Source organism: Schistocerca gregaria, chromosome 1 (genome assembly GCF_023897955.1).
Source record: "Schistocerca gregaria isolate iqSchGreg1 chromosome 1, iqSchGreg1.2, whole genome shotgun sequence".
NCBI lineage: Eukaryota > Metazoa > Arthropoda > Insecta > Orthoptera > Acrididae > Schistocerca > Schistocerca gregaria.
The window spans coordinates 225,868,926-225,894,940 of record NC_064920.1 but is presented as its reverse complement, the minus strand read 5'-3'; the positions used below and the strand labels follow the sequence as shown (position 1 = coordinate 225,894,940).

The following is a 26,015-nucleotide window of genomic DNA, read 5'->3' as shown; positions in this document are numbered from 1 at the left end:
CATTAAAAGTGGAATTAAATGGATTGCGAAAGCATGATTTTCACATCACTTCCTTCTGTTTCTGGTTATCCGAAATATAGCAGCAAAAAATAGGTTACGTTAACGAGCCCAAATGTATCGTTATCACTAGAGCAAATACGCATTCCATAATAGAAAAAGGTTCGAAATTGTCTTCCTCACTATGTTATTCATGTAAGCTCTATAATTTAGTATTTAAGACAATGATTGTGCCCACACGTCAAAATAATGAAAAGAGGCAATTGCAAACAGTAGTCTGCTAAATGGTTTGGGCTACTTAAAATGGCAACAACCCAGCCCACTCTCGCTTCAAAACAACGTACAGCTGTAATACCACCTGCTTTTTTCACCTCCCTGTGGGTAATATGAATCTCACAACACTTCTGCAAATGTGATGTCATTTTGACGTTACACGCAATATCGACAATCTATGTAGCAGATGTTATATTCATTTTGGTATATTTAGCTAGTTTGTATTATAACTTGCAGTATGGTGTTTTATGGCGATGGCGTATTGAAAATGTACCACAGACATATATCCACTATCATTAAATTTCAGTTAATAGTACATCGGTGATACAAGTTTTCAAGAGATATTATGATCATCAATACATGAGTCAAATATCACATGAACAAGTTGTGGCTTATGGAGTTGTAGAATAGAGGTTCGCAACCTGTACTTGCAAACCTTTTTTACAACGTAGCGTCGTTAGCACATAATGCGACTTTATGATGCACGATCCACAATATTCGATGTTATTTAACATTTTCGTCTGATTAGAGAACGGAGGATGACAGAAGCAATTGGCTGTATACTTTTGAATATGTGATGAGTTCCGCCTGTGTCATTAGGTGGGAACCTAAGACGACAGCTTCAATTGCTACAAGTGAAACGAACAGCAATAAAATTCATATTCTTTGTTGTTCACATGGTTCAAATGGCTCTGAGCACTATGGAACGTAACATCTGAGGTAATCAGTCCCCTAGAACTTAGAACTACTTAAACCTTACCAACCTAAGGACATCACACTCATCCATGCCAGCGTCAGCATTCGAACCTGCGATAGTTGCGGTCGCGCGGTTGCAGACTGAAGCGCCTAGAGCCGCTCGGTCACACCGGCCGGCATTCTTTGTTGTCACATATGTTTCGCGAGTAACATTCACAAGACATTCTGTAAACCAATGGCACTTCCAGCTGGTATATTTCTGCCGCTAACGACATGGGTGAGTTGGTAACTATGCGAAAGAGACCTGCATAGGACTCTAACGAAAGTCAATAGCAGCTCCTACCTTTGCCCATGTTGTGTGACATCAAAATGACACCACGTTTACAGAAAGTCTTATGTTGCCCGACGACATCCGGAGGGACACCATTATTATCAACTCCGAGTCAGTTGGGTATTCGGAGGTTCCAGTCATTATTTTTTATGCTGGTAAATTAATATTTTCAGGCTGTCTTTATTTAAGGCCCAATATAGTGGCGAGCTATAAAAATTTGAACTTTGAAGGTCAATTACAATCCTTCCAATCTTCTAGAATTCTTTTGAAAAAGGAGTCGCCACAATTTCAGAATTTTTCAGTGTTCATACGCTTGAGACGGTGCTGTTGTTCGACGACACTATGATGTATATCACTCTACATTAACATCGTTAAACCGACGATATATGGACTCTGCTGAGCAGGCGATGTGACACTTCCAATAAAACGTACACTAGTGGCCATTAAAATTGCTACACCACGAAGACGATGTTCTACAGACGTGAAATTTAACCGACAGGAAGAAGATACCGTGATATGCAAATGATTAGCTTTTCAGAGCATTCACTCAAGGTTGGCGCCGTGGCGACACCTACAACGTGCTGACATGAGAAAAGTTTCCAACTGACTCATCATACAAAATAGCAGTTGACCGGCGTTGCCTGGTGAAATGTTGTTGTGTTGCCTCGTGTAAGGAGGAGAAATGCGTACTATCACGTTACCTACTTTCATAAATGTCGGATTGTAGCCTATCGCAATTGCGGTTATTCGTATCGCGAGATTGCTGCTCGCGTTGGTCGAGATCCAATTACTGCTAGCAGAATATGGAATCGGTGGATTCGGGAGGGTAATACGGAACGCCGTGCTGGATCCGAACGGCCTCGTATCACTAGCGGTCGAGATTACAGGCATCTTACCCGTGTTGCTGTAATGGATCGTGCAGCCACGTCTCGATCCCTGAGTCAACAGATGGGGACGTTTGCAAGACAACAAATATCTGCACGAACTGTTCGACGACGTTTGCAGTACCGTGGACTTTCAGCTCGGAGACCATGGTTGCGGTTATCCTTGACGCTGCATCACAGACAGGAGCGCCAGCGTTGGTGTACTCAACGACGAACCTGAGTGCACGAATGGGAAAACGTCATTTTTCCGGATGAATCCAGGTTCTGTTTACAGCATGAGGATGGTCGCATCTGCGTTTGGCGACATCGCGGTGAACGGACATTGGAAGGGTGTATTCGTCATCTCGTGATGGTATGGCGTGCCATTGGTTACACGTCTCGGTCACCTCTTGATCGCATTGACGGTATTTTGAACAGTGGACGTTACATTTCAGACGTGTTACGACCCATGGCAGTACCCTTCATGCCGGCCGGAGTGGCGGAGCGTTTCTAGGCGCTTCAGTCTGGAACCGCGCGACCGCTACGGGCGCAGGTTCGAATCCTGCCTCGGGCATGGATGTGTGTGATCTCCTTACGTTAGTTAGGTTTAAGTAGTTCTAAGTTCTAGGAGACTGATGACCATAGATGTTAAGTCCCATAGTGCTCAGAGCCATTTGAACAATTCTACCTTTCATTCGATCCCTGCGAAACATTACATTTCAGCAGGATAATGCACGACCGCATGTTGCAAGTCCTGTACGGGCCTTTCTGGATAGATAAAATGTTCGACTGCTGCCCTGGCCAGCACATTCTCCAGATCTCTCAACAACTGATAACGTCTGGTCAATGCTGGCCGAGCAACTGTCTCGTCACAATACGCCAGTCACTACTCTTGATGAACTGTGGTATCGTGTTGAAGCTGCATGGGCAGCTGTACCTGTACACGCCATCCAAGCTCTGTTTGACTCAATGCCCAGGCGTATCAAGGCCGTTATTACGGACTGAGGTGGTTGTTCTGGGTACTGATTTCTCAGGATCTATGCACCCAAATTGCCTGAAAATGTAATGACATGTCAGTTCTAGTATTATATATTAGTGCAATGAAGACCCGTTTATCATGTGCATTTCTTCTTGGAGTAACAATTTTAATGGCCAGTAGTGTACTACGGCAAAGAATTGATTAGTATTTGGTTAGACATTAGAGCTCACTTTAAACTAAAATAAAACGTAATTCAGTGTCAGTTTCATCAGTACGCCCGGGGTAGAATGCTGTTCTGCACGTAGCTCGTTCCATCAGTTGCGTGCTTAACATAATAATCCAGTACTAACTTTGGAGTCTTTACCTTGAGTTCCTGTTGGACGTGTTTGTTGCGCAAGTTGAGGTCCGGCTGACGCTCCCCCAGCTGGTGCAAGTAATACTGGCGCCTCTTTGCGTTCCACGTCCAGGCCGAGTCCCCGTACAGGCTCAGCTGCGAACACATTCAAAATCCGCGTTTGTTTATTTACCATTTATAGCTTCAACAGGTTATAACACGCCAACGACCGCCTTAAAGGCAATTAAGATAGAATATCATAATATGTAGTAGGGAAGAGTTATCTTGGCAAATACGACGTCTTTGCCGAAAAGCTAACACTGAGAAGTTTTTATAACAACAACATTACACATCACTGAGAGTTTTTGTTATGAAAAGAGGAGGAAGAGACCTCAGATTTAATTAATGGACAAATATCCAAGTGATAATTGCAATTAATATCTTGAAAGCTAAGTCGTAGGTGGAAGAGAGTTGTAAGCACAACGAAGAAATTCAATGCGCCTACAATACTCTTTCACAGAAGAAGTCGCTTGCTGGCTCTCCTCCTGTAAAGACGTGCGAGAACAATTCTTGCCTTAGTTATTGAGAGTACGGAACGCGACGAAGTTGTTTTGCGTTCAGAAGTGTTTCTTGCGTGACATGAGTCACGAAGTTCAGATACTGATTTTCTAAGCAGAGACAGGAACTGATAGACGCGTTTAACCGTGCATAAAGGGTTAATTGAACTTAATTGACGAAACTAGTGAATGTTGGACTTGACTTTCAAATAATTGGAACTGAAAGAAGAGTAGTTAGTATATTAAAGGACTACACTCAATTAGTCTCGAGTAGGACACAGTTCCACGACTTCACGAAGATAATACAATTACGTTGAAGAGTCAAGTTGTCGTAATTGTCAAGAAACTTAATTTTAATAGAACTGACTTTACCAACCAACTGCGTGTGCGTGTAGTGCGAAAGTGATAAAGTATTTAGTGGCCAAGGAACAATAAACTGCGCGTTCCAGGTGAAATATCAAGCGAGGACTACATTATTCAGTAATTTAATCAATGATGGTTAACCAACGATTGTTCAGCAGGGACAATTTAATCTGAATATCAAAATACCTACTTCACTAATTGAAAAGATAACTTTTGAACTTTTTTTTAAGATTACGGCGTAGGTTCACTCAGACGTGATCAAAGAATATCTGTGGATCTCGCTTCATACAGGTTCAACAATTCCATAGCAACGAGCCAACAGCGTACGAGAAGACTCATAATTAGTGTTTCCTCGCAATTAGTGGTGTGTACGATTCGGATGAGATAAGATTTAACAACTACTGCATATCGGGGCAATGAATCATTCAATCTTAAATCAGAAGAAGCATCCATCGTAGCATTTCTCTCTCCCGTTCACCAACGGGGACCTACGTCATCGCGCATCGTGTCTCAACTCCACTGCGAGAGCTGTGGCGGTAGCAGCTCTACGGCGTCGACAATGTCAACACGCGGTTGGAGTGCGGGGACGCCACAAGGACCAATGGATCATCTGAACCTAGCAAAATTTAAAGGCACAACGACGTAAGAGTGAATCAGACGTCCAACATCAGAATTGCACAGGAGGCAGAAGACTACTATGTGACAAGATACCAGTGGTCAGAAATGTTCACTATTATGATTTGGCTGAAGACCGAATATCTTCTCGGCAGTAATCAACACACATTTCGTAAACAACATTTGTGTGAAAGTCAACTGCTGTTCTACCACACCTAGAAATCAGTAGATACTGACGCTTGGGTTGATGCCGTGGTCCTTGAATTACGGAAGGCGATCGATGCACTTCCTCACTGTAGCCTAATGAACAATGCACGAGCATACGGACTATCAGACCAGCTTCCTGTTTGGATTGAAGAATTTCTAGCTAACTGTAAGTAGGCTGTTTAGGTTTTTATGTTGGTAACGTCACGTAGCGCTCTGTATGAAAATCACTTACTGTGCTGTGTGCAGTCTGTGGCTGGTTGGACTCATTGTTGAAATATTCGCTTGTGTATAGTTGGGCAATGGGATGTGAAGAGCGCGTAGCATTGGTCAGTTGGGGGTGAGCCGACAGCAGTGGTAGATGTCGGCAGAGAGATGCCAGAGTTTTGAGCGGACTATGTCCTGATCGTTCGATCCAAAACTCTGGCATCTCTCTGCCGACATCCACCACTATATATATATGACTTTTGAACGCTATTAAGGTAAACACATTGTTTGTTCTGTGTCAAAATCTTTCATTTACTAACTATGTCTATCTGCAGTTAGTGCCTTCAGTAGTTAGAATCCTTTATTTAGCTGCCAATATTGGCGCTCGCTGTTTTGCAGTACTTCGAGTAACAAAGATTTTTGTGAGGTAAGTGATTCATGAAAGGTATAGGTTATTATTAGTCAGGGCCATCCTTCTGTAGGGATGATTGAAAGTCAGATTGCGTTGCGCTAAAAATATTGTGTGTCAGTTTAGTGGTGATCAGAATAAGTAAAGAGAGAAATGTCTGAGTACGTTCAGTTTTGCTCAACTGTTTGAAAATCAATTAACGTAGGAGGTTCTCCAGCACTGTCATTCATAATTTTTCTAAGGGGACATTTCAAAACATGACACAGCATATCATTATTAAAGGAGAAAGATCTTAAAGTAACTTCAGGCATACATGTAGAGACTGATCTCGCACCATTACTGATCACAATATATGTAGATGCCTTCGTTAATAACATCGAAAGATCCTTGAGTGTGTTTTAAAAAGAAGGAAGAAAGATTAAAGTTTAACGTCCCATCGACAGTGTGAACGTTAGGGATGTAGCACAAGCCCTGGATGCGATTTCGAGAAATCACGAAAAACCTAAATGTGGATTGCCGAAAAGTTATTTGAATCGCTGTTCTTCCCAATGTGAGTTTAGTGTGCTAACTACTGCCCCACGTCACTCAGTGGGGCCGTTCGCAAACGTGCAATTGTACAGGGTGATTATAATTAAAGTTAAACTTTCAAACCGCCGTAGAAATGACACCACTGGTCAGAATGACGTCAAATTGCAAAGGAATATTATCGGAGAAGGGGGAAAACGTATGGCAGAAGAAAAATAAATAGTTACAAAATGTAGCAATAGATGGAGCGGTTACCATCATAATTTAATACCGGTCGAATACAAGTGACAAATCAGTCATATAAAAATGCTTAAAGTGTACGTCTGACGTTAAACAAACTGTACTACTCAGTGTGCATGGGTGCACAGGTGTGATACTGTTAGTTACGTATTCTCATCCACCACGGCAAGGTCATAACACATCGCATGGGAAAAATCGGTTTTTAACTGTCCTGCGGCCAAAAAATGCATAAAAAGCATAAATCAAAATCAATTCGGATTATAAATTTCCGTGAGACTGGTGCAAAACATGTTCAATATGCTGTACACCGTTTTTCGCAACAAGTTGAAATCGAGAAACTGCATGTTCCACAACTGATCGAAGCGTTTTCGGGGTCACGTTCAGAATGTGTTGTTCAATGCGAGCCTTCAGTGCAGCTAAGTTTGCAATCGGAACGCTAAACACAACTCTTTCAGACAGCCCCACTGCCAGAAGTGACACGGATTAAGATAATCAATCGAGACGGCCAGGCTGTACGGAAATCGCTGCTGATAATTCTAGCATTTCCGAAATGGAGCTTCAGCAGCTGCTTAACAGGATTGTCAGTGTACGGAGGTGCGCCGTCTAGCATAAAAGTGATCCTACCCACACATCCACGCTGTTGGAGGGCTGGAATGACGCGGTTACGCTAAAGACACTCACAGTGCTTGCCAGTGACGGTACAAGTAACAGGAGTGGAAGCACCTGTCTCTTCGAAAAAATATGGCCCTATGATAAATGACGCCGTAAACCAGCACCACACGTGACCTTTTCATTATGAAGTGGTACAGTTTGATTTGCGTGTGGATTTTCCGTTACGGATATTAGACAATTCTGTGTATTGACATATCCCGTCAGATGGATCTTCCACGGCCAATCATTGTCCACTTCCATTCGAGCAAGAAATTTTAAAGCAAAGGTCTCTCTTGCTGGCAGGTCAACAGGAAGCAACTAGTGCGCCTGGGTAATTTTGAATGGATTACAAAGAAGGATGTTTCGTAGGATTTCATGCACCGTGCTCACGGTATGTCCAATGTTCGGGCAATTTTCCCTCCACTACACCTTTGCACACCACCACTCGTCTTATTCTGCACTGCTATGGCCACTGCTTCCACTGATGTCGAGTCAATTCGTTTTCTCCCTCTACCAGGTTGCACACCAAAAGAAACCGTCTTTTCGAATGTCCGAATTATTTTCTCCAAACCCACGGCAGTCATCGAACCAACGCCTTTTTTTTAACCCTTCAGTGTTCGGAACTTCTGCAGAGCGACGTGTGCACCGTCATCGTTCTTGTAATACATCTTTACAAGCCAAACGCGATCCTGCATTGAGACAGTCATTCCAAACGTCACAGATACGAAAGGAGGAAAAGCCGTGTAGCCGGTTTTTCCCCCTTTATTGTAATTTCATTCCCCTGCCCCTGTGGAGTCAAACACAAGTTAAAAGTGGGCCACAGTATAAAAATCGCACACAGCAAGACACTTAAAAAACAAAACCATTGGAAACAACGGTACACTAATAAAGAATAAAAACCGCTGGTAGGGACCTGCCGAAGAACTCGAGGTTGGAAAGGAGGAAAAAGGAGGGAGAGGAATGAGTGGGGGGGGGGGCTGGAGGAAAAGGAAAAGGAGGGGACAGGGGGCACACCAAAAGGCAGGAGATGGGCAGGGCAGGAGATGAAGAGGGAAGACAAGGCAGGAGGGGGTGCAGAGACAGTGAAGGGGAGCACAGGAGAGAGAGGGGGCATAGGAGGGGAAAGCCACTCAGGAGAAGCGAGGAGGAGGAGAGGGAGCCCTGAGGGGGAGACAGGAGGAAGGTGGGGTTAGAGTTGTAGGAAGGGTAGTTGTCAGGTTGAAGCTCATCATCCGGGAAGGGTAGAGGCGGGAAGTTGCATTGGGAAAAGAGGCGGAGGGTCCGGAGATGGGGAGAGGGTGGGACACAATGGTAAAGGTGTGGCAACGGCCTGGGGGTGGAGAGGAAGGGAGACACCAGGGGATGAGGGGGATCGAGTTGGCGGACAATATACACTATACAGGGTGCATATGTGTTCAAGGAAAAGGAGAAGGTGGGGAAAGGAGATGAGGCGAATCCAGAAGGCGAAGCGGAGTGCATGGAGTTCGAGGATTTGGAGGGCTTTATAGAACGCAGGTGTACCCGGGGTGTTTATACCAGCTTCAGTGGGTTGTGTGCATGACAGATGTTTTCATTTATGTATTATGACACAAACAGCGCCATCTGTTGATCAATTTTCACACTTTTTTTTCTTCTTCTATACGTTTTCCCCCTTCTCTTATAATATTCCGTTGAAAGTTGACGTCATTCTGACCAGTGGTGTTATTTCTACAGCGTTTTGAAAGTTTAACTTTAAGTATAATTACCCTGTATATACACTGTCTCATCAAAAGCATCAGGACACCACTATGTTACGCTTAATTGACCACAATATGTCACGAGGGGCAAATCTGCCAGTACAGAAAGAGGTAGTGAGCGCTGTGATGTCAGTAGAAAAGCTGTAACAGCAGATTCGTTCAGTCAAGAGAGCATAGTGACTTTAAATGTGGACAATTCATTGGATGTTACCTAAAAAATATACCCATCAGGGACATTTCAACCCTTCTAAAATTGCCCAAGTAGACTGCTATTGACACGATTGTAAGGTGGAAACACGAAGCAACAGCCGGAACTAAACCAAGCCGTGGTAGACCTCATCCACTGATGGTAGGAACAGTCGAGCATTATAGAGGGTGTGTTTACAAAATCGTATGAAATCAACGGTAGGAATTAGTCGTGATTTCCAAAGTGTTATGAGCAGTCTAGCTACCACCAGAAGTAGCGGAGATAAACAGGAATGGGGCTGTTAGATTCCTCTTATTTTGGGCTCCACATTGTCATTGTATTGGGACGCTGCAGTTAACATGAATAACTCGATCTCTTAAATGGCAACATAAACCGCTGCTGTGGTGAGTAGGAAAGCAGTTAACGCAGTCGGAACTCTGCTGGACTGGCACCATCATACAAGTCGGGGTTTTTCGGAATACCTGTACTGAAGATAGAAGAACACGGACAGTGTCGCAATATATTGGAGTGTTAGAATTTTTCAGGAAGTGATGTTCCTGGCTTTCGGATAGCGTCATGAAGTTATAATATTGTGAATCGCGGAATGTGAAAAGTGAATGTCACGGAATGTAGTAAGATCGCATCGCGAAGCAATAAAGTTTCATTCAAGACTTATGAAGTTGCTGAGAGAGGAATATCATGAACAATCATCACCAGGACAAGTAGTAAGAAGAATCAAGAGTGCAGTAGCAGTTGTGGCCACGTCAGCCATATATGCAGTGCAAAATTATTGCACAAATAGCTCTGTTCACGACCATGGAATGAAAACTAAAGTACACTCATATTTATCGACAAATATTAAAAATGAAACTGTTCTTTCCACGAAAAAATTAACTGTACAGTAAATTGTCTAAGGAGTATAAAGAGATTCCTGAAAAAACTTACGTAAAAAAGGCACTTAAAAAGTACCTATTAAGCAACAGATTCTATGTACTGAAGGATCAGTGAATATTGAAAGTAATGGTATTGAGGCAGTAATGCTCACTGACACACGTAGCGAATTTCAAGCTGTTGCAGAAGGAACTTACAGGAAATTAACAAACAAAGGAGAAATATCAGAATTAGCAGTACAGGGAGTTAAGGTCATAGGTGCTGTTGCAGGACAGAGTACAATAATAAAGAAACGTTACTAGAAGAGAAAATTCAGGTTACAGTATTGAAGTTTGGATCAATGGTGGTGCTACAACTTTGTCTAGCTGTGATCATAGGAATAAGTCTGTTGTTAAATCATGTGGCTATTCTAGTTTTTGAAAGCAGCCCTACGATCATGATGGTAAATGAGACTAAGAATTGGATAACATTTATTAACAAGGTCAGTCCTCGTGAAGAAACGTAAGGTAGATGCTACTCGTACATAAAGGTAACTGATGCGTGTTTCCGATTGAACATTATTAACATTAAAATTTCTTCACAAAAGCAAATGAATGTTGAAAACAACGTTGAAACAGAAGTGGCAGCTGCTAAAATAAGGGCAGAAGTAAACGAGATTATAGTAATTAACTAAACTGGAAAAGGAGAGCTAGAGACGTTCCTTCTGAAGCATGAAAAGCAGTTTCTGTACAAATCAGATTTAATGAAAGGTGACACTTTTGAATTCAAGGTCAAATACACCAGCACCATCTTAACCAGTACCCTTAACAAAAGAGACGTCGTAAGAAGGGAAATTAAGAGAATTTTTGACTCACTTGACTAATTTTAAAATATCGGTGAGCCAGTACTGTAAATCCACTGGTAAATGCAACTAAGAAGGCTGGATCAGCAAGGGTAACATAAGGTGGTACAGACATAAAAAGATAACAAATCCTTAGAATGACAGGCAAAGACCATTTGGAGAGTTATTACAGATATTTTAATGGACTTGTGTACTATCCAATCTTGACCTTAAGATGGTTTACTGGCAAGTTTCATTACCTGAAAACTTTAGGCAATACACAGCTTTTTCTTATGGAGGTAGGTGATACCAATTTAGGGTACTGCCTTTTGGAATAAATATCTCAGTGTCTGCATTCATACAAATGCAGGATTCTACATTAGGGAAAAATCTACTGGCTGAGATTACAGTTTGTGTTGATAACATTTTAACTGCTGCCAGTGTCTGCAGAAAGCATAATAGAATTCTTACCAAAGAATAGTTATTGTCGTGGATTTCCTAAAGACTAATATTATTGTCAGATATTACTGTCAGTCTAAGCCAGTCCAAATTCTGAAAAAGTAACATACAGTTCCTAGGATGTACAGTTTCAGAAAGACACATCACTCCAAATACAGGGGAGTAGGAGGTAATAAGAGAATATGCAGAACCAATGAACAGGAAGCAAGTAAAGTCGTTTCTCAGTTCATGTAATTTCTATAGAAAAGTATAAGTGTACAAGTTTTGAATGCAGCTGCTTTACTTAACGAAAGAGAATGTTGCTTGGGTTTGGATTAAATAGTATCAATAGGGATTTGAAAAAAATTAAAGAAACTCTATGTAAAGGAAAAGCGTTGTTTTATCCGAAATTAGATAAACAATTTTGTCTATCAGCTGACAGTTCAGAATATGAGATCAGAGCCCATCTATTTCAATCATTGGAGACAAAGAAGTGAATAGAGCATGGAATAATTAATTTTGCAAGCAGAATGTTGGCTACATGTTACCAAAATTGAACAGTTACTGAGAAGGAAGCATTAGCCATAATATATATTTTCGAAAAATTTCACTATTAGTGATGGATAGGAGACTCACCATTTGCACTGATCCTTAAGCTTTAGCTTTCATAAATAATAGTAAACTGACAAATGTCACGCTCACCAGAGGGGCCATAGGGCTCCAAGAATACCAATTGGCCACACAATACAGGCTAGTCAAAGATAACATTATATCAGCTGAGTTATCTAACCTCAAGTGGGAATGAGTAAGCGAGATCAGATGAATTCCGAACCAAATAGGTCCGTTTGTTTAAATGAAAAATGTAGAACATTAAAGTTACTTTAAAGAGACTATTAGAAACTGAAATCAGAACAGGAACATGACCCAATATTGCTAATACTGAAAAGAGGGTGGTAAGAAAACGGAGAATCCAAAAAAAGGGAATATTATTTAGTGGTAAAAGGCATACTGCATCATAGACTTAATCTGATTTGGGGCAACTGGAAGTTGTGCTTAGCTTAACACACACCAGACAAATTTATATAGTGTACCGCAGCTATGGCCACTTCAGTCCAAAAAAATGTGCAGACAAACTGAAGGAGACATACATCTCTAACGATGTGGTAAAGAAGTCCAGGAAGGTTCTTGAGAGCTGTCAGACAATGAAAATATCTACAGTTATCAGCTGGGTTCCACTGTGTTATTTTATAACTAAAGAGGTGACCGATTTAGGTTGCACAGATTTATTTGGGCTACTCTCAACAACCAAAGGTGGTTGTAATTAGGTTTTAGTGACTATAGACGTTGTTTTAGAAAGTTCTGAGGATGAGTCCATGAAGGAAATGTACTGGAAAGGCAGTGACCAGTAAATTGAGCAAAGTTAGTATATCCATTATAGGCAAACCTAAGAAAATACTGTGCCAATGGTCCTCAGCTTTTGTTCAAACTATGAAAAAGGCCATTTGTATACCATGATATCACTAGGCTTCAAACCTAGTAGAGAGAGTAATGAGAGAGTTATATCACTCTCAAGGGTTTCTGCCATGAGAAACATATTGCTTGGGGACTTAACATCGAATATTTTGAGGGTTTACTTAACAAACTAACGAATTCAATAGCAGAAATATAGTCCAATGACTGTTAACAGGCAACAGACCTAAAACTCTGATTGCATGTTTGCTGAAATTCCCAAATAGAAGTGAGAGGACAAGTTGGAAGCATAGGCAAATCTTGATAAGCCAGGTATGACAAAAGAATTATTCGAAAAGAGTATGTGGTAGGACACATAAATCTAATTGCTGAAACAGTGAAATTTTACGAGTTTTTTAAATGTCTATATGTGGTGGACAGTGTGCCTGAGCCAACTGCAATGTGAGTCTCACACCCAACATATCAGTTAGTTCAAGATTGTATAACATTGTTGATGAGAAAAGAGACGACTATATCAGTCAAAACAACGAGAAAGCAAGGCAACAAGTCAAATAATAGGCTGAAAATTAAAAAAATGGGTATCAAGTGATGAAGGCAGAGACTCTAAGGGAATCTGTTTTGGAAATAGAGGAGCTGGTCCAGCGAAAAAGTTTCTATTGAACATTTAGGAAACGTAAATTTTTTCGTCATTAGTAAACTGTACGACAGATATCTGGATGCTATATGGCCATAAAAAGTTAAGCATAACAATGTACTGCTCTCGGTAAGGTATGTTGCGCCTAAAAGATGAAATCTGCCGATTCACTAAAAGGATTACACAGTAAAATAAGGCATGTTACTTGTTTGGATCACACGTTGCATAGAACTGCAGAAGAGATTTGTGGTCAATTCAGTGATGTTTACAGATTTACTGGGTGTGTAAAAACGGTATTTCTTGAAGTCCCTTCAGACGTGCAGCGTTCAAGTTGTAAGTTACATGCAATTCATTACCACCATCTCCTATTTTGGTACGATCTGGGACCTGGAGTGATGCCTGCAACTATTACTGCCAGAACATTAATATTGCGAAAGTCAAAACTGAGACAGAAGTAAAACTGCTTCACTTGGACTAGCCCAAGAGCTAATGCCTTATGCTAAAATTTCTGGCAAAATTTCGTACACAACAACAATTTTGGATTTATTCCTGCAACCATAAATGTTTTGGAGGAATCAGAAGAGCCACTAATGAAGCAGATAGAAACTGTGGATAATTAGAATCTGCTTGTGATAAAGTGGGAAAAGAAGTGCCAAAAAAATGGAAAAGTGTTAGAAAAACGAAGGTAATTACACGCTGAGGTACTGCAGTTCGCCACTTATCTCGGAGGAACGTCTCTTCCCCGATTGCGGGAGACATCCTCCGAGATAAAGTGGAGCGGAGAGTTTTATACATCGACCACGACCTATCAGCCCGGAAGTTTTAGGTAAAGGTATCACACGCTGTAATCGTTTTCAATAATTTTGTTGGCTAACAAGTGCTCTCTTAGACATTTGGATATAGATTCAAATGGTATTATCCACTTCAAATATGCTTCTCTTGTGCCAGCTGAAGTAGAAAGAAGTTTTTCGAAGCATAAGATTTTGTTAGCTGACAATGGGATATCTTCTTTTGTGTGAGAATTTGCACAAGGTATTCACTGTATATTGCAACTCAAAGCTCATAAATTGCAGTAAAAATGAGGAAGTGAAATAAAACATGTCATAGATTGATTACCTTCCGGCTATGTTAATAAAAAGCCTACTACAAGAATGAATTCCCTAGTTTAGCTTTCTTCTCATTTGCATTTTATTCCTACATAAATAGTTCATTATCATAAACTGGTATACTAATGTATTTTATAGCAGAAGTTTTACTTCTTTTTAATATTCTTAGGCCATATTTTTATGTCATTATGCATATTTATTTTTAATTTTTTGCTCATAGCATTATATTTTTGTCCATATTATGCTGACTGCGGCGTATTTACTGGAGAGATTCTGAAAACTGAAAGGGGAAGGAGACCATGAGTATGTTATTTGATGGACTCGCAACAGATTACCATGTAGATAACATGAAGCTGTTCTCGACCACATACTTTGTTTTCTCTTCTACCAGAATCATTATACACGATCTGCTTGTAGCCAATACACGTCTTACATACACTCTTAACATAAAAAAATGTATGAATTATATGTCAAATATATGCCGTGTAAAAAAATGCTGCGTAAGTACAAATGTGAATTCTGCATTGTCATAGTTTGACTGCTGTTGGTAATGGTAGGGGTGGTATAATTTATTGTGTTCATGAGCGGTATAATATCTTTACATGTTCTAATGATTATTATTACAGTGTGGATAAAATTTTTATCATTTATTGCAGTGTATTATGTATCAGTTTCAATTCATAATAGTTATGAAACATAATACTTCAGTTTAAAATGATATTCTTTCAGTTCATCTAGAGTTGGTGCCATTGTTCTTCGAACTCAAAATGTATTTCCCTCTCTTTGCTTACATGAAGGTTCCTTCCTTTCTTTACTTTGTAAAATGGACAACACTTATAAATTGTGTGATCAAGTTTTTCATCACTACCAAATAAGAAAACAGTCAATATTTCACTTGTTGTTTTTAGTGTTTAGGTCTTGAATGGTCGACATATGAATTTGAGAAATTAATCAATCAATGTATACAGGTATGAGTAAAAGATCTTGACTACCTGCATCGTAACAGCTTAAAATATTTTAATTTTAACACTAGACTGTTACCAGATACAAGTATACAAAATTTCTCCATAAGTGTGTCACTCACCCAGTTGTTGGGGGGTTTCCCCTTCTTGCGTCCATTTCTCCACACATAGTAGTTAGTGTATTGCCCCTCTTTGTTCACAGATTTCTCGAACCACTCGTGTTTGTCACTCGAGTGGTTTGGAATGAAGTCCAGGATGATCTCGAGACCTGAAAGTAACATCAGACTGGAAGTTAACATATATTATGCAGTACTAGACAATATCAGCTAATAATAGTTTTGAAGACTGACTACAGGAGTAGCTGTTCTTCATATGTAGTCATACAAGGATGATTTTATTAATTATTCTTATTAGAAGAAAATTGTTTTTGTCTTAATCTATTTTACGGAAATTTTTCTGTAACAGTTGTTCACTTGATGTAAATAGATTCGAAACATAAACAAGGTGTCAAGGGAGGAATGGTCAGTATTCAGAGAAATGACAGGAATCATCATTCGAAACAAAACAAAAAATAACATGGGCTCTAAAACGCATACCAGAAGAGCAAGGAGCACTTGTTCGTCTTCAATGCCATGAAACAAATATCTTCCACAACAAGCTCTTTGCTTTACATGTTTTGGAAGGAGGCAGTGTGGACCAAAACAAGAAAAAATTACCTTGTAAACATGGGCTCTAAGCTGCATACCTTCACAGCTATGAGCTCTTGTTCAGTAGAGGAAACGTGTTTCAGAGGAGCGAAAATGAAGAAGTCCTCATAGCTCTTAATGTACACATTTTACATCACAAGTTTACTAGACTTTTTGTTTAGAGTGATCGTTCCTCTCATAACAATTCCCCCTGGAATTTCAAATATCTGCCGTACGAAACGTACAACATACAGTACATGTTGCACTGTGTATAGTGTGCCCCACACAATTAGCATCACAATTATACAGCTGGTAGTGGGTCATAAACAGTATATCTTGAAAGAAGGAGTCAACCGTTGGAAATTAATATTTCAACCTCTATGTTGGTTTGAAATATGTATGGGGGACGGGGCTAGATTTTTCAAAGGTATAGTTGAATGAAACCTGTGTGGAAGTTTATGCAGAGAACACTGCAGATGCCAATTTTTCTAAGCTATGTGCACCATCTGAACGGAATTTTGATCCAGTGTCTTGAAAGCACCAACAGATATAGAACTGTCCGGTAAAAACACTTGGATGACAGTAAGAATCGCAAAGTCCTTCCAGAATCTTACGTGGCACTGTTCCACAAAGATCTGCAAGAGGGAACCGCTAGATGTAAAAATTATTTGAATGAATTAATAATATTTAATACCCAAAAATAAAGCGAAACAACATGCAATGTTTTATAACAGGAAAGAAAGGAAGAAATATAATGAAATGATGCTAAATAACATGGCTAGGTCAATAAATTATACTTGGGAACCACTAGTAGTTAATTTTGAGAATGAATGTTTTTCCAGCATTGCAGAAATGTTACAGTAAAAGTTCCCAGGAATAAGGATCCTCTGTCATGTTAAACAATAAAGGCATTACCCATAACAGAGCTTCACATCAAGAAAACAATACAAATATGAAAAAAATGAATCAGCAGACACTGGTGCAGTGCCAGTCCATATACTGAAGAATAACTAGACAACATACAAATTCCCTCAACTAACATCATAGATCAGACCTTCATGTAAAGTGACCTTCCAGAATATCTAGAATTAGCGAAATTTGTAACTCTCGTAAAGGAAGTAATGTAGTAGTGACATTCGTAGCTTTAGTAAAGGAAGTAATGTAGAACTTGCAAAAAAAATTACAGGCCTCTTTCTCTGTTGTTGTCATTTTTAAAAAAATTAGAATCTGGTATGAAAGACAGGTTAATGAGTTGTCAGAACACTCGTTAACTCCCTCAGAGAAATACAGTTTGGTTTCCAAAGCAGTAGAAATCCAGATCAGTCCGAGTGGATCTTAGAAAAGCAGTACTTCAAGCATTAATCAATTGTAGCTATGTGATCAACACGTTTTTAGATCTATTCAAGACGTCTGACACTACTTACCGTAAAACGCTACCGAAGAAGCTACCCTCATTAGCAATAAGAGATAGTAAATGAACATTTCAGACAGTATTTGGAAACCAGGGTAAAGATGATAGAAATAATGCTAGCCTCAAATGAAGTTAAATGTTTAGTAAGACTTTTATTATGTCTATAATAAAATAATACAGGAGTTTAACTTTTCAGAGAATGTTAGGCATAGGGAAAAATATTTTGTTATAACAGCAATATTGCCACTGTGCATAAAACACCAGAACTCCTGGCAGAGAAATTAGATAAAACCCTCAGCGACGTTTAAAATTTGTCTCTAAGCCTTTACCTAAAGCTGAACGTAAGGAAATTAAAAGTATTGAATGTCAGGTTAAAAGCGGAAAATACGTCACTTCAAACGCAAAGGATAATTCCATGGATAGTGTAACAAACACACAACTTTTACGCATGAAAATTCACTATCATTTGGAATTACCACACAAGAATGTTGGCAAAGAGAATGTCATTAACATGCTTTGCACCTACGAGTTCTGTCATTAGTGTGGAAGAGCCAGCGCCTTGTAGTTACATACCTTCCGTTTCGTTTGTACACTCATTCCTTAGCTGTGTCGTATTTTGTGGGGGATCAGATTACAAACTTCGGATACAATATACCAATATCATAGAACGCTCATAAGAGTTACAACAACAGACAATAATATGCTTCACTGCAACAGTCAGTTTAAGGAGTTTCGGATTCTAATTGCATCATAAAACAATTATAAGTCTTTACACTAATAGTTCTATTACTGATCATGGAACAAAAAGAATGCAAATGGCAAAAAAATTAAAAAAGCAGTGTTTTTCTGAGGAAATCAAATAGTGCAATAAAATCCCCAAGAAGATGGTAGAAATAACCAGAACCAACATGTTTAAAAAGGGCAGTTAAATAATACACACTGCACGTTGAAGGATTACGTACATAACACAAAGTAAGTGTTGGTGAAAAAATTACTTTTGGTAAGAACTAAGTAAACAAAACGTCTCTGTCACTCCACCATGCGTATTGTATAACGCACATTACTGGAAAAGTGTACTCCGGGTATCTACAGAAAATGATAACCATTGTATGCTAAATACTTTCATTGGCGTAAGACATTACTTGGAGCCTATTCAGGTGCTGTGTCAATAGTTCTGATGAAGGCCGGTACCGATTAACAGAATAAAGCTCCTAATGAGATTGAGTCAATGAAAATATTAAATGTACAAACAAGAATCAATCACTATCCCAAACGCGATGCTATTTTCTTCCCCAATTTGAACCTCCTTTCATCTGCCTGAGCTCAGATCTACTCCATGGTAATTGCATAAATTGTGTTTCTGTGCCCTTATCTTCCTGTACGATTTTTACCCCCTACATTTCCTTTCGTTCACAAACTGGCAATTCCTTGATGCCTCAGGATTGTGCTGTCAACTGATCGGTTCTTTAAAATTAATTTTTCCCCCAATTAGTCTCAGTATCTTATATTGTTATTCGATATACCAGTCTAATATTCAGCATTCTTCTACAGCAGCTAATTTCAAAAGCTTTTATTCTCTTGTTGTCTGAACTACTAATTGTGCAAGTTTCCCATCCGTGCAAGGCTGCAATCTAAACAAATACCTTCAGAAAAGACTTTCTGATATTTAAATTTATTTTAGATGTTGAAAAGTTCTTCATCCTTTCAAATGATTTTCTATCTATAGCCAATCTACATTTTTTTTCTCTGCTTCGACCATCATTTATTTTACTGCTCAAATAGCAAAACATATCTACTACTTTTAGTTCTCCATTTACTAATTCTCTCAGCATTGCCTAATTTAATCCGATCATACTGTATTACCCTTGTTTTACATTTGTTCATGTTCATCTTATAATCTCTTTTCAAAACACTATGCATTCCGCCCGACTGTTCTTCCAAGTCCTTTGCTGTTTCTCACAGACTTGCAGTGTCATCGGCAGATCCTAAAGCTTTTGTTTCCACTGCCAGGACTTTAATTCCTTTTCCAAATTTCTCCTTGGCTTCCTTCACAGCTTGCTCAGTCGGGATAGGTGACAGCCTTGTCTCGCTCCTCAAGTGTGTCCCGTTCATGTTCTTCCACCCTTATAGCTGCAATTCGGCTTCTACGCAAGGTGTAAATAACCTTTCGCTCCCTGCATCCCGCCAATGCAAAATGATTCGAGGTTGACTTAATAAAAAATATTGAAAAGTTAAGATAATGGTTTTAATGCTTCGGCATGTTCTTCATGGTCTCTCCCCACTTGAGTACAAGCCATAGAATGTTCATACAAAAGCGAGAAACTGTCAGAAAGATTCTCCTTTCGGATGCAGTTCAGTTAACGAGTCATAGTTGATTGAATGTCGGTTATTCGTTAGAGCGTCGATTTGAACCTTCATTGCGAGGTTTTCCCCTTTGTCGTTTTGTGGTACGTTCGTATCGACAAAACCAAGTCCCGTGAATCACGCTTATTTTTTCCAGAAAACAACTGTCCACGTTTCTCATTTTAGTCAAGTCGCGGCAGGCGTCCATGCGTCGGTGGTCTCGTTCAGAAGTCAAGGTGAGCAGAAATAATTTTGTACACTGTTTTCGACTCTTCAAACCATTCTGGAGAATGTTTTGAATACGATTTAGACCTGTCTCTCCATTGCGACTTGTGACGCCGCACGCCCAGTGCTTAACACTACCTGCACTCTAAGAACTGGTCGACTGTATATGTCTTGTTTACAGTTGTTAATTCAAGCTGCCGCTGTTGTTACTATGCTCAAGTGTCTCATACCTCAGGAACTTTTTGTACGGACGCTGTAGTTTCTCTCTGCTACCTTTACAATTACGAAGAGTTCCATACAGTCAATATTGTCAAAAGCTTTCTCTCAATCTAAAAAAAGGAGCTGAGAAAACCTACTCCAATCTAATCATTAACGGCGAGGAGCTGAGGTAAATGGTGTTTTTTATATCAGGATCGCAGACCCCTGACCGCCTAGTCTAGGGGCAAATGTTTTTCATCTGCTTGCGTGTGACTTCTTTATTCATAAGTTATGTTTTGCTACAAATTGTAGACTCTATAGACGTTCAATATTTTCCTTCGTTTCACATTAGTATGAAGTTCAAATTCGAATATTTATCAACAGATGCCAATAGTAAAGGGAGTCCCTCAAGGAAAGGCAGCTCTTGGTCGTGCGGTAGCGTTCTCGCTTCCCGCGCCCGGGGATCCGGGGTTCGATTCCCGGCGGGGTCATGGATTTTCTCTGCCTCGTGACGACTGGGTGTTGTGTGATGTCCTTAGGTTAGTTAGATTGAAGTAGTTATATGTTATAGGGGACTGATGACCATAGACGTTAAGTCCCATAGGGCTCAGAGCCAGAGCCCTCAAGGAAAGTCAGTTATTTAAGCTATTAAATGGTGTATACAAAATACTGATTGAAACGAGATATTAACAATGTTAGTAAGGGCTGCATTATGAAACACGATTAAATATAATTTTGTGAAATTACAAATTACGTAAAATAGCACTAACATATGTACTGAAGAGCATATCAACTGCAGTCATACACCAAGTAGCATGTAGTAGTTATTGTCTTTCCGACTATGGTGGCGTCATGGAGTCCACAAGAGAATATATGAATCGGATAATCTTGATCCATGATTAGTGGATCGTCATGCACGAGCCACGGAGATTAGCCGGTTCGCTCTTTAGCGTGTGAGATGAGCTCATAGTACTGACTCCAACTGACCATTAGGGTACCAAGCCACACTCAAACAACTCTTGAAGTGTTTGGTAGTGATCCTGTAATGTTCCGTCTTGTTGAAGGTAAGTTACATGCCACCTGTGAGATTACATAGGCGAGGAACCAATTGCAAGGGGTCAGACGGGAGGCTGCTGTGTCGTCCGCCTGTGAGGGTCAATGAGAGGCTTATCAAGGGCCTTATTTCAACATTAGTAAATATCACCTCACAAGAATACGTTCACTTCACCGCATGCTGAATAGAGCCCTTCTCGCAAGGGAGGTGCATGGTCCTATGTGGTTTTTTATGTACACATACTGTAATCAGCTTAATGGCCCATGCATCCAAGTTGCTAACAATAATACCGCACAGAAGAAAGGAAAAGAAAATATAAGATCAATCGGACGAGGATTAGTTTGTCTTCACGAAATGTAACGGCACCAGAGAGCAGCGCGGAGTGGACGCTCGGTTTTAGGCGCAATTCACGCATTGCGCGGCCCCTCCCGCCGGAGGATCGAGTCCTCCCTCGGGCATGAGTGTGTGTGTTGTTCTTAGCATAAGTAAGTCTGAGTAATGTGTAAGTTTAGGGACCGATGACCTAAGCAGTTTGGTCCCTTACAAATTCAGACACATTTGAACATTTTTTGTTACCAGAGAGACTGTCCAGACGTTCCGACTAATACTGGAAGCAAGACTTGTCAGCCTGGAAAAAACTGTTCGACAATATACGAGGGTTGGAACTTTAATAGTGGCAACTATTTACAGCTCGTACAAAATAGACACGTGTTTCTAAGTTTTACTGACATTCAAAGTAGCCACCAGCATTGTGAATAACCCGTTGCCAGCGATATGCAAGTCATAGCATATTCTTAGCAGTACCAGTTGTGTTGACTGTTTGAGGGGCGCGGTCTATTGCCCGATGAATTTGTAGCAGTTTCGAAGCGAATGCCGTGAAGTGTTTCCTTCAGTTCAGAAATCGAGTTGAACTCACTATTAAAGTTCCAACCCTCGTAAAATGGTGCGAGATGTTCGAAATTCTGCGAATAATAGGGGTAACCTATAAAGATGGATAATATATAGTACGTAGAAGAACCAAGAGGCAACAATTATAATGGAAAATCAAGAAGAAAGTATTCGGATTAAAATGTTTATAAGACAGAGATGCAACCTTTCCCTATTGCTGTTCAATCAATACATCGAGGAAGCAATGTCGGAAATAAAAGAACGACTCAAGAGTGGGATTAAAATTTAGGGTGAAACAATATCAGTGATACGATTCGCTTTAGATATTGCTATCCTCGGTGAAATTGAAAAAGAATTACAGTACATACTGAATGGAATGAACTTTTTAATCAGTACAGAAAATGGAATATGACTAAACTGAAGAAAGACAAAAGTAACAAGGAGTACCAGTAGTGACATTAGCAATAAACTTAACGTCAAAACAGGAGACCACGAAGCAGACGAAGTGAGTCAATTCTACAAATTTTGAACAAAGCAAACGAAGCAAAGAGGACATAAAAGCGAATTAGACCAGACAAAGACTGCATTTTCGGGCAACAGAAGTCTGCTAGTATCAAAAATGGGCCGTAGTCTGTAGAAGAAATTTCTGAGAAATTGCGTTTGGAGCACAGTATTATATGGCACTTAAATGTCACCGGTGAGATTACATAGGCGAGGAGCCAAATGCAAGGGGTCAGACGGGAGGTTGCTTTGGGAGGAAATTGGAAAAGAAGAGATATAAACGTTCGAGAAATTGCGCTGTAGAAGGATGTTGAAAATTATGTTGATTGATAAGATAACGAGTGAAGAGATTCTCCTTAGAACCGGCGAAGTAAAACACTGACAAGAGGAAAGGACAGGACAGCACGATATGCTTTAAAGACTCATGGAATAATAATAATCAGGGAACTATTGTGAGTAACAACTGTACGGAAAGACAGATATTGGACTACATGTAACAAATAATTAAGGGCACGGAATCCTAAATGTGTTAATTACCATTTTAAAAATTTTCTTCGTTCTTTTCGTGCTGCATCCACGTGGGCATACCATACTAGCAGCGCGTGATCACATCTCCATTGCCTTCATCAGTCAAAAGGTGTCTTATAATCAACGGCGAATTTCAACAACTAAATACACATTCGCACTATTCTTCAACTTTTATAAAAAAGCCAAGTTACAGCATTTTTCCGCCTTGTAGTATTGTTCTTTACGTTTCTGCTGTGTCGTAAATGTATTTTCGATATTGAAGCAGAAAAAAGCCTACAGATATTAACGTTGTGCTTCTGTACAGATCAGACGAAAAACTTCTCAAATTACAGCTACAGAATATAGCCTACCACAACTTTCGGGAAAAATTCCATCCAAACCAGGAAAATCAAAGTTCGAAGCAGTGGATCAGTTATCAATCGTGAATCCGATGCTATCGATCTTTGAGTGTGCTGGTCAATCCATCGATGAGAATAGTGTCACAAGCTGCGCATACGAACAAATTTCTCCACATTTATGGAGATAAGGTGGACAGTGTGTGTGACAATGCGACTGTAATGTGCTAGTTTGCAATTCGCAAAAGTTTTCGAACATCGATTATATTTCACGAATGTCCCAACGGAACCGATCCCAGCCCGACTCATAGAACACTGGTAGCTCACGGGCGCGAAACGTGTTGCAGTTTTCATAATTTACTTGCGACCAAGATCACGAGTACCAACCAGAAAAAATGGCGTACATTCGTAGCTACTATTAAAGCTACTTGCCACTTCGTCAACGTATATATTTTTGTTATATTCTTGAACTGACTGGCAATGTTTCGGTAGCCATGTTCACGACCGATCTGAATCATAAACTCAAAACTTGGGACAAAGTAGGCATTTTGTGGGGATTTTGACAAAAAGTGATTCGATATTATGACGATACGATTTATAAATCCTGATACAGTTATCAGAGTCCAAATAGTTCAATCTGAAGATTTCCACGTTTGTGAATGTTGCAGATAATAAATTAACGTCACCCAACACAGGACCAATAATGAGTGCATTAATTAACATTTTACATGCATGAAAATATTGTCCAAGATAGTGCCTTGAGAATGACAGGAAGAGCACCGGACGAAACATAGGTGGTTGTCGAAAACGTCAGACAGCTGCATTCCTACAAGTTATTTGAACGTGTTGTATGCCGAGAGAAACTCGAGCTTCAGTGTTGTGGAAATTTGGAAATTTGTGGTAAGGTCTTATGGGACCAAACTGCTGAGGTCATCGGTCCCTAAGCTTACGCACTATTTAAGTGAACTTAAACTAACTTACGCTAAGGACAACACACACACACGCACACACACACACACACACACACACACACACACACACGTACACACATGCCCGAGGGAGGATACGAACCTCCGACGGGCCAGTGTTATGTCTATCGGGTAAGTTTATAAGGTGAAACCTTCATATGTTTACAGCTGAAAAATATAGAAAGCCAGCGACTCGTTCCACTTTGAAAGCGAGCAGTAAGTATCTATGAGTTGTCTGGCTTATAGTAATAAATTATATTCACAAACTTCCGTCGTGAATCTATTAGCGAATGTCGTATCGAAATACCTCAGCAGTTCCTAAGACTAGCCGCCACATACAGGCAGAAAAACGCAACGATAGACATTAATTTACAATATGCGTAGGTGATACAGTTGAAATAATAAGTCCATAATCTCATTTTTTAAATATTCTTTCGTTCCATTATAATAATAAATTTCTGCTGATTTTGGTTTAGTGCAACTATAGTAACTAAAACCAACCAACTGGACCTGCTTTAGAGCAAAATGTTACTACACTAGTTAACTGATTTTTTGTGTACATTTAATGCTCTGTAGAGCAATATGTACACGCCCATTTGTTGTACGTTTAAGCTTTCTAGAATCATTTTCACTGAAATTGCTTTCCTGGAGCTGAGCACTCGTAATAGTATGAGAACTAATAACATTATTAGAACTAGCTATCACAGAAGTGTTACATACACCTGAAGAGAACTGTTTTGTAACAGGCGACTCTGGCAAAGATCAACATTCTGGAGAGAGTTAGAGACAGATGAAGTTCTATTAACAGTCATATATAAACCATTTCCTTCGTTCAATAGTGAAGAAAAACGAGGCCAGAGGCCTTACCTCTGTCAGTCGCTTTCTTGACGAGCTCGTCGAAGTCATCCATGGTCCCGAACACGGGGTCGATCTGTTTGTAGTCCGACACGTCATAGCCAGCGTCTACCATCGGCGACTTGTAGATGGGACTCAGCCATATCGCATCCACTCCCAGATCGATCAGATAACTTAGCTTCTCGGTAACACCTGGAACAAAATTTTAGTTTTATTACCACTTTAAGTAACATGCACTGAGCGTAGGAGAGTATCTACTGCCCTTAATTGTCCTCTTAGAAATACGTATGACCGTCATGCATGCAGCCATTTGTGATAGATGATGAGAAGTAAGCGAAAATAGTTAACATACCAGAAAAACGTGCTTCTAATAACACGAAAATGTAAATACTTGTCTTAAAATGGAACCACACATTTTGTATACATGCTAGCAGGTCTTTCTCGTGCATTGTAAGAGTAACTGTCGAATTACTTCCGACACGACCAGTTGCTGAACAACTTCAACTACGCCGAAATTGTTAAATATCCTCAAAAA

General features: G+C 39.9%; 1 protein-coding gene across 2 annotated transcripts in view; it reads right to left on the bottom strand.

Moving 5' to 3' along the window:
* Positions 1-26,015, bottom strand: part of LOC126337999 (uncharacterized) — a 198,232-nt gene that overhangs the window by 81,960 nt on the left and 90,257 nt on the right. For both annotated transcript variants that reach the window (XM_050001517.1, XM_050001518.1), the window contains exons 3-5: positions 25,493-25,672; positions 15,611-15,756; positions 3,504-3,629 (exon numbers count right to left, since the gene is read on the bottom strand). In XM_050001517.1, the coding sequence (XP_049857474.1) occupies positions 3,504-3,629; positions 15,611-15,756; positions 25,493-25,672 (452 nt within the window). The remainder of the gene's footprint in view (positions 1-3,503; positions 3,630-15,610; positions 15,757-25,492; positions 25,673-26,015) is intronic.